We start from the raw sequence: 10,356 nt of genomic DNA on the forward strand, positions 1-10,356 counted from the left end.
GGAGTTCTTGGAGAAGAATTGATCCAACACTATAGCTTGACAATTTCAGGGATGTGCACAGGGTACCTATCTATGCAATCAATCCATGGACCATCGGTAGACACTTTAATGGTGCGATTGCACTTCCAAACAGCACTGTTACACTTAAACCCACTTCCAAACGCGATCTGCCAAACCCTATCACCCTTCTTCATCCTCCCCTTAGCTTCAATATAAGCCAACTCATACCAAAGAGAAGAAGAAGATGTGTTCCCAAACCGATGTAACGCCATTCTCGACGCCTCAACATGTTCCGCCGACAACTGCAAGTTCTTCTGCAACTCATCAATCACAGCTCTCCCTCCGGCATGGATACAGAAGTGCTCAAATGCTAGCTTGAAATCAGGTATATAAGGCTTCCATTTTGGGTTAAACAGCTTTTTTCCGATGAGTGTGAAGAGGAATAATAGTTGCTCCGTTGCCGGCAACACCAACGGCCCCAATGTCCTGATGTTCGACTTTAGTGCTTCTCCGGCAATCTCCATGAGATCCTTAGATAGTGAGATCCCAACGTGACCCTGTGGATCCTCCTCTTGGAACACACACCGGTAAGCCTTGTCCTCGGATCCCTAATTTGTAATAAAATGTTTGAATTAGTAATGTCTCAAAGTTTGGATCCTCTATATAGAGTGTCACCATGCACCCCCACATTGTGAGAACCAATTAAACAGAATCTCCACATCATCTGACGCAAGGATTTAAGGTATGAAGATTCTATTCGATTGATTTTCACTATGTGGGGGTGGGTGACACTCTATGTGGGTAGAACATCCAAACCCTAGGGGACCCACCTCTGACGCATGAGATCCGCATCTTATAGATAGTGAGATTCATGTGGGGTGACCCTACTTGGGGATCTGCTCCCAACTCATGTTGGACTTGGGACTGGTGGGGACAAATCTCATCCCTTCATGGGTTGTTGGTCCTACGTGCTAGACGTGGGTTGTACACTGCATGGACAGTGTGATATTTGTCCCCGACCCCACGTGGGAATCGGATTTGGATTCCTGTTGGAGTTATTATAATTATTTTTTTTGTGATCACGCAAATACTGTTTTTTTTATTTTTTATTTTTATGAAAGTGTAATCACATAAATACTGTTGCATTCAAAAAAAGGTCTCAAATGATATGTAATTAGGTAATTATCAAAAGGAAGAAAGTTTTGTGTGGGGGAGTGTGCACCTTGTGCCAAACATAGGGGGCAAAATGACCGCTCAAACCCCCATGAATGGAAGTAATGACTAATGACCATTCTATTAATACCACTGCATGAGCAAGGGACCACACTAACCCACAAAGAACTCTTTCCATACCAAAAGTAAGAGATTTTCTTCTTCTCAGAAGCACCACACATGGAGATCCAACCGTAAAAACATGGACAATGGCTTCTTTTTATCCTCTCAAATGTTGGGTGTAGAGTTGGACTCCCTAAGTGTGGAGCACTTGAGAGTATAAATTTTCAAAAGTAAGATAGGTTTGACCGTTTGAGTGTTACCTTGTGGGTTCGGATCAAGTGGACGAGCCGGTACTTGGCACACCAGGAATCCTTCCTATGGTTCGAGAGAAGGATCGCAGCGCTCCCCATACGAAACAAACAATTGGGGAGAAGCATAGCTCTGTTATTCCCTTTGTAAGAACTAGGGGTTATGATCTCAGTGCTCACCACCAAAGCATAAGAATTTGGGTGAACCTGAAGAAGATCACGAGCAAGATCAATAGACAAAAGTCCAGCACTGCAACCCATTCCAGATAAATTGAAGCTCCTAATGTTGCTTCTCATCTTATACTTATTCATCACCATGGCTGATAACGATGGCGTAGGCGAAAACAAACTGCAATTCACGACGAGTATATCGATGTTCCTCGCCTTAATTCCGGTCTTATTGAAGAGATTATCAATAGCAGAGAAGATGACTAACTCAGCTTCATCTCTTGCAGCTTCCATGGTTGGATTTGGAGGGATAAAATGGATAGTGGGTGGGAGACACGTTTCCTCACCGAGTCCGGATCGTCCGAGGATCCGCATTTGGAATTCGATGCTTTTGGGGTTATCTTTGAGAACGATTTTTGCGTGTTCGACGAAAGTTGCAAAAGGGACACGGTAGATGGTAGGTGGTTTGAAACAAGAGTAGTCGAGAAGGTAAATGGAACGAGGCTTTGATATGAAGTAGATGGTGAAGATGAAGATGATGAGGAAGAGTGAACAGAGGACTTGGAATTGGTGGAATTGGAGAGAGGATAAGAGTTTGAGGATCTCAACTGGGCCAATTCGGAGGATTTCAAGAAGGATCATAGCCATGAAAGGGATGAGAAGGAAGGTTAGAAGGTGATTGATTAGGTACTGGTAGCCTCTTTTTACATACTTTAGCTTCACTGAATTGGAGAAATTGGGCAATGTTGGTGGCATGTTTGCTAGCTTTGCTGCTGTGGTTGTGCTTTCTTCTTCACCCTCGCTGGCTTTGTGTCTTGTGCTGTGGAAGATCAAACTCTCTCTCTCTCTATGATCAGTGAGAGAGAAAGATGATTACTAAACAGAGAAGTCAATGCTGAGCAGAGGAGGGTTTTTGTGTGATGGCTTCTTTTGGATGGAGAAGGGGGAAGAGTGGGAATATAAAGGCACTCAAGAGGCAATGAATGGAGGCAGATGAAAGGATCAAATGAAGCTCTTAAGTCACCCAAACAAAAAAAAACAAAAAAAGAAGGGTTTCAAAGACTGAGGTGAATAACATGACACGAATATCATAACATCTGTACCACTTGTTAGGGATTTTACAAGGTGGATCTCATCTTAAAAGTGCCTTAAAACGTCTTTACATCGGGCTAATGTGGGATTATTAGTTGCGCCTTCCACATATACCCAACATACAAAGTTTATGATTATGATGACAATTGAAATTTAAAAGAAAAGATAACCAACCAAGAGGCAAGATTTCAATGGAAAATTATTACGGGGCAAGAAATCTGATTTCACGGTGCCTAGTGAGAGGGCATAGAACACACCACATAGCAGAGATCTTTTTCCCAATATGGATTATTTCATTGTTAATAAGATTCAAAGTAAATTATAAATCAAGGGAAAAAGAAGTCTGTCTGGAAGTGTGGCCTACGCCAGCATTCCCATGAGTTTATCGTTCTCTTTTTCATATGAAAAGACACATTTGCCTCCCTATTTTGAGGAGAAGAGAGATAGACACATGGGAGTGCAAGAATAGGCCACACTCCACACCTTGGGACAAAAACTACTTTCCATTAATTAAATAGATATTTACACAACACGGCAAATGTTATTCTATAGTCCACTAGAATCAGAGGCGGCTCTAGCCGATCAAGGTGATGCTATCTTGATCATTATCCTCTCTGGTACCCTGCCTGGTACAATTGTCCGATTCTTCTCATATGGTTAAAAAATGACGACCTAACCCCCTGCTCGAATTCACTGCCTGAGTGAGATTAAGTCGTCATTTCCGTCTCCCTGTGAGAGGAACTGGACAATACCACACTGGAAAAACATTTGATGCTATCCATGAAGTGATGAAACGGATGCTTTATAGTAAATCCCATCCAAGGGAACCTCAAATCAGAGATAAGTACAACATAACTAAAAAATTTGACTTTCTTCATTTTTTTCATGAATTGTAATAAGCCTGTAATTCCCCTACGAATACCAGCAACTTCTACCAATTAAAATGAGGGTAAAGGCGAATGTTAAAGAGGCTTTATTGGAAACAGTTGGTGCTCAAAACCCAGCAAAAGGACGAGCTATGTTACCTATGCTATGATGACTATCCCCGTACTTGCCTTCATTACATCTGTAATTTTGGGCAGATGAAAATTAAATGAGATCAGGCTGTTGGCAGTTATTGAATTGAATATTTTTTCAAGGCTCCGTTTGATTGCAAAGGAATGAAAGAGAAGGAAAAGAAAAATTTTTAAACTTAAAAAAGAAATTTTTGTAATCATTACATTACCCTATGTGATTGTATAAATTATTTATATTTCTTCTCGTATTTAGTAATAATACATTTTACATGTAATATTTATTTTACATTTTAAATCAAAGATAAATGGATGCAAAATAAAGTGGAATTTAATAACCAAATATGAAGTTAGTGATACTATCACATGGGTTAATTTTTGTTTTTGTGGTGGAAGAATATTTTCCCTAATTAACTTTCTCTCAAAGAAACTCGGCTCTGTCTGGCAGCAGTGCTGCATGTGCAGCACATGAGATGAGGCAGTGCGCATTTACCACCTTACCCCCTACCCAATGCCTTGCCCGAATAGGGGTAAGGTGGTCAATGCGCTCACCTCATCTCAGGCACTGCACACGGCTGCACGTTGCCCGGATTGACAGGATCTTTTTCGCTCTCAAAGAGAGTATAAATACACATTACAGAGATTGCAATCCTACTCAATCTAAACTAGGAAGGAGATTCTAGAAGTTTACATAAAATATTAACTCTACATGCTTGTAGGATTCAATAACAGAATGATTAAAAAGAAAAGGTTTATTGTCATAGGAAACTCGGCTGGGTTTCTCTCAATACATCCCCTCAAGATAGAGAATTGAGTAGCCGAATCTTCAACTTGTCTTGCAAAAATTCAAACCATGCCGAAACAAGTGGCTTTGTTACAGTATCTGCAGGTTGATCATTAGTGGAAATAAACTAGACTTACAACTGCTTCTTGGACACACAATCACAAACAAAATGAAAGTTGATTTCCACATGCTTCGTGTGCGCATGAAAAACTAGATTGGCGGAGAGATAGATGACACTAATATTGTCACACCAGAGTACCGGTGGGCCAGCCAAGGGATAACCAAGCTCACTCAGTAATGATTCTAGCTAGATTAACTCAGCCGATGCATCAACCAACGATTTATACTTGGCTTCTGTGGAGGAACAAGCTTCAGTTCGTTGCTTACGGGAATTCCAGGAAATTAAGTTTGGCCCAAGGAAAATAGCAAAACCACCTGTGGGCTTACGATCAGCACTGTCACCAGCCCAATCTGCATCAGAAAAGGCTTGAAGGGAGTGAGAAGAAGAATGCTCAATAAGTAGGCCAAACGTGCGGGTGCTCTTCAAGTAATGAAGTATACGTTTAACGAGTTGCCAGTGATCTTCAGTAGGAGCATGCATAAATTGGTAAGTGCGGTTAACCGCAAAGGAAACATCTGGGCGAGTGAGAGTGACGACATATTGAAGGGCTCCAACAACAAAACGATACTTGGTGGGATCAGACATGAAAGCAACCCCTGAATCTGAAGGCTTGAAAGTCGTAGCCATGGGAGTTTTTACTGCCTTACAATCAACCATACTAGTCCTGTGCAATAAATCAGAGATATAACAGGATTGTGAGAGAACAACACCTCGGGAATGGGGTACAACCTCGATACCCAAGAAAAATTGAAGAAATTTGAGTTTTTTTTTTTTTCTTTCAATGTTTAATAAGTATTGTTCATGACTATTAAGCCATATATCTTGGAGTTCGATTGCTTTGCACGTACCAACAGGTGAACTTACATGTGAGAGTCAATCAAATTTTAATTTTATTTTCATAAATACCCCTCCTCCCCTTGTAAATAACAAAAATACGACAAGTGGTTGGCTCTCACATGTACGTTCACTTCCCAGATGATCCATTCTCATAAACTTGTGCTGTATATAAATTAAGATTGAGTTGTGCATATATTAGGTCTTATCAAGGTATGATCTGCTCAAACAAGCCGCTGCCGCTAATCCTTTTTTTTTTTTTTTTTTTGTTTTTTCATATCACAGCTGCTACAATTTCATGGCTCCAACGAACTTCCAAAAGCTTCAAATCGCTGCCTCTGCAATTGCTGCTGCAACCTGCCCATCTCACTCCTTGTTACATACCAAATTATTCATGCACGGCGTGTGCATGTGAAGGACAGTTACTTGTTGCCTACGGGAAGTTACGTAAGAAATTAGTATCAATTATTTTACGAGTTTGAATATGTAGGTAATGATGGTTAGTAAGGTTATGGGAGTTAATAGATCATGTGAATCGTGGGAAGGACAGTAGGTAACTACTTACTTATGCATGTGTAATTATAACAAGTTAGTAGGAAGTAATGGGAAGAAGGACACAACTTTAAAGTTTAAACTCCTATTTTTTCTCTTTAGAATAGAGGTCCCAACTCCCTCTTAATTAAGCATCATTATAATCTCTTCAAACTAGATGAACGAGTGAGTGGAGAAATTAGAAGAGAATGGTACTACCCTCCAATAAGGACAACATCAAATCCCAGATCAATATTAAATATATATAATCTCATATCTAATTCATCCCTGCAATGAACGATCTGGATTAAATTTTCTTTAAGTGAATGAATTTAAATCTAATAAATCAAGTTATAATAATTGAATCCAAAACCCAACACTCGATACCAAGACTTCTTTGGCAAGTTGGTGAATAATCCGGCTTTGTACATGATTATATCTAGCAAGATTTGAAAAAATTCTTATCTAATGTGGGAATACCTCTCTCCTGAGTGCCAAGTCAGTGATTTTTGTCAGCGAACTGACCGATAGCATGAAACCCAACGTCCTAACTGATCGTCCCACAACCTTACCTGCAGCTATTAGATGGTCTCCTATATTTGTTTCCAATTGGAGTAAGTCTCTTTCCATCTTAACAACTAAGTCATTGTATGTTATTAATATAAAGCTTCTCCATCATTATGGTTAAGCACAGAATTACAAATCTCCATTGAGTTATCACTGGCTCTTCCCCACCCTCCCCCCAAAAAATGCGAATTTAAATTTTGGGAATGAAAGTCTGTCTGCCCCTTCGCCACGCCGGCCGGCCGCTAGCAGTGACAATGGTGAGCAGCCAATGTTATCTTACAAATACACCCTTCGATCGTATATGACCGTTTGAGTAACAAAACTTAAAATCCTATTTGGTGGTATATAGAACTGATATACAATTTACAATAGCCAATTTATAAAGTGGGGATGATGAAATTGTACATGAGTACAAAATGTACATAACAGATGGATCCGTGCGTGAACAGAGGTCTCAGAATTTCCTCTTTGTAAATAATTAGTAATCAATTTGATTACGGTTTAGCACAAATAATTAAAACAGTTGACACCATTTTAAATCGGTTTGATCGAAGGATCGGTTCGGGTCAGACTGCAGAGTTGGGGAGAGAGTGGTCACCAATCTTCTATATCAATTTGATGTTCTATTAAATAATAAATATTTTAAGGGAAAAGAACACTACCAAGCTGCGTAGCCCATGCACCAGCATAGGGGGCAATGAGAGCATATATGGATGCATCAACAAGGGTGGGAATTTTGCATTTCCCGGGGTAGGGTTGTCAGTTTGCTTCCCCCTGTATATGTTATACAGTTTGGGAGGGATTTTTTTTTCTTTATTTTTAAATTTAAATAATTTTGGAAAAATTTCACGGACACCCCCTGGATGTATCCAATGTGTCATAAACTTACCAAACTTGCTCAAAATAGCACAAACTGCCCTTATTTTATGAAGATATTTGAACTTAGTCCACTCCGTTAGGCTTTTGGGGTTAAGTTGCTGTTAGTTTTATCATAATGGCCAAATTACCTTTAGAAGGGATAAATGTACCATAATACCCCTTAAGGGTAAGACCCTCTTTTACCCAAAAAACAAAACACATCATCGTTTTACTGTCGCTGGGCTGAAGGAAGAAGACGGTAGAACTGTGTAGTACAGTGAGCTTCGACGCCATTGCTGGACCCATCTCCATGCTCGAAAGACGAAGAAGGAAAAACACCAACATAGGTATGTTTTCCCCCTTCAATCTTTCCTATTGTTTTAATTTTCTTGAAAAGATTCTAATATCTAGGGTATTAAATATGCATGAAACCTCAGGCATTCGAGCTTGATCGTCGGTGAAATCCGTAACCTAATCGTTTCACCTTCTTCTTATCCGTGTGCAATATTCCATTGAGGTAATTTTTTACCTTCTTTTAACATTAGGTTGAGGTAATTTTGATTCGTGTGGTAAGGTTGTTCCATTATGATCCATGGAAGCTCAAATTCAGTTCAACTCCTATCCATTGGAGTATATGTGAAGCCCATAATCCCTCCTACAAAAATGCTTGATGACTGTTTGGAGAGGGAACTGATTAAGAAGGAATGAATGTGAAGGAAACTGAAGTCATTTTTGAACAGAATTTACTCATTTGTGTTGTTTCTTGTCCATTAGAGCTCATTTATGCAAATTTGTGGGTTAGATTGTTTGGCTCAGGTCACATCCATAGCGTTAGTGGGTCATGCTCATGAGTAACAAAATTAGTTTACTATGAAAAAAAACGTAAAGACCCATAATGAAATAACAGCAAAACAGAGACTGCTTAGAGAAGGACTTTCTCAACTTCATTATGATTGACCAGTTGGTACTGTCTGGTTATCAAAACTATGATTCTGCTTCTTCTTTTTCCCCTTAATTTTTTTTCAATCTAATCTCTACTGGAAATAAACAAAAAAACCTATATACTTAATCAATCAAATATACTTTCCAACAAGTCCTAATGTTATACCCGTACCCCAGATCATAATTAATTATTATTTCTTCTCCGTGACGTGTGGTTATCACTGTCACGTATGCTGGTGAGCTGTTCTCATTGGTGGTCAAACCCAGCTACAAAATTATTGACCACAGTGCGAGTTTACCTGTGGAGGAAACTATTCAGGGAAATGGGGGACAAACCATGACAAGAAAATAGTAAGTTCTAGCCCTTAATTTTATTTATTTACCCTTTCCCTCGATGCCCTCGAAGTGCGGGTCAAGATTTGGACCGCCCGGACTATTTTAGTTGAGTTGGGAATATTCTATTTGTGGGTCCTACTTATTTAAGGGAGCGTGTGATAGGCTTATAATCCCATGGTGGATGGACCCATCCCCAATTGGGTTCTTTTCTATTTCAAACATGTGGGTAGACCCATTTAGTTAAGAGGCCCATTTAACTTGAAGGCCCATTTGACTCTATTTGACCCAAAGATGGGTTAACCCATTCCTTTACCCTAAATAAAACCATGGGTCAATCCATTAAGCCCTCTTAACCCATTTAATTTAAAGTATCCATTTAGCTATTGACCCATTTAACTTGTGGGATAAAAAAAAATGGGTTTTATTCTATTTCTTGCCCAATCAATTGGACCCATACTTATTGGGTTCTTTTCTAATTAAAACCAATAGGTCAACCCATTTAGCTATTTGACCCATTTAACTTAAAGGACCCAAGGTCCATTTTCTATAAATAAGACAAAGGGGGGGGGGGGGAGAAGCATTCTTTCTCTTTATGTCTCCCATCTAACCTAAATTGTGGAGGAGAGAAAGGAGAAAGAAGAAAGAAGAAAGAAGGAAAGGAGAAGGAAGGAGAAAAGGAGGAAGAAGGGTGGAGAATCTTGGTTGGGGGCTTGAAGACCACTTCTTGGAGCCCTCAACGTGGAGCACCACTTCCTTGGGGGAAGGTAAGCCATTAAAACCCACCTCTCTACATCTATTTTGGGTTTTGGGGATTGGAAAATGGGAGAGATTCGACCTAGGGTTCTCTTGGAACCCAAGGAATCGATGGAACCTTTAAACCTAGACTATGGTGGAGTTATTTCACTCCATTACAAGCTCTAAGCCTAAGCAATCTCTTTCTATTTGAGAAATTTAAAGTTTCTACCCTATTATGTCCTAAATTAGGTTCTCTTTGCTTTTCCTCTTAAATCCTTAGGATTATATGGACCTAATGAGGTCTTAGAACCCTAATAGACTTAAAGGGGAAGCTTCTTCGATGTTCTCTTTACCTTTAAACCCCTTGGGAAAAGAACTCCTGGTGAGAAACCTTTCAAATTTCAATTCTGCAGGTATGTGATTTTACATGCGATTTTAAGACCTACGAGAAACCACCCTTACAACCACCCCCTGAATAAGCCCCTGTTAAAGTCGGTTTTAGGTGCGGTTTCATGTTCTGAGAAAAATCACCTGTAAAACCACCCTTGGCAGAGACCTTCCTAAGCCACTGGTTAGCTAGGATTTACATGTGGTTGCAGGAATTGGGCATGAAACCACCCATAAAACCACCCTGCCTCTGAAACCTTATATTTAAATGATTTATGGGAGGCCTTTTGGGGATCCGTCCCTTTACTTAATTAATCCTGTTTTCACTCTTTATTTAGGCTTAAAGTTTTCGTCTTGCGACGTGTTACTTAATTGCGGCGACAACTCATAACATCAGAACATAACTTATAAGTGAGTGGGTTTGGTTGTTTGGGCTTGATATTATTATTGCATTGTATATTATGT

The 10,356-nt window shown here is 39.7% G+C and overlaps 1 protein-coding gene across 1 annotated transcript; it reads right to left on the reverse strand.

Moving 5' to 3' along the window:
• LOC122646769 (3-ketoacyl-CoA synthase 6-like) lies at positions 1–2,554 on the reverse strand. The gene is made up of 2 exons (XM_043840367.1): positions 1,536–2,554; positions 1–608 (listed from the first exon to the last, which is right to left on the reverse strand). Exons 1-2 carry the CDS (start codon positions 2,445–2,447, stop codon positions 30–32), a joined length of 1,491 nt encoding a protein of 496 aa, XP_043696302.1. The 5' UTR covers positions 2,448–2,554; the 3' UTR covers positions 1–29.
• Between the last annotated feature and the right edge of the window lie 7,802 nt (positions 2,555–10,356).

This window comes from Telopea speciosissima, chromosome 11, assembly GCF_018873765.1.
Source record: "Telopea speciosissima isolate NSW1024214 ecotype Mountain lineage chromosome 11, Tspe_v1, whole genome shotgun sequence".
NCBI classification, from domain to species: Eukaryota; Viridiplantae; Streptophyta; class Magnoliopsida; order Proteales; family Proteaceae; genus Telopea; species Telopea speciosissima.

What these genes read in the sequence shown, in the direction of transcription:
- LOC122646769 (XM_043840367.1), bottom strand. Translation starts at nt 2,447, where the DNA reads ATGCCACCAACATTGCCCAATTTCTCCAATTCAGTGAAGCTAAAGTAT. An exon ending in ACTTGATCCGAACCCACAAG is followed by an intron (nt 609 to 1,535) that starts GTAACACTCAAA and finishes ATTACAAATTAG; the next exon opens with GGATCCGAGGACAAGGCTTA.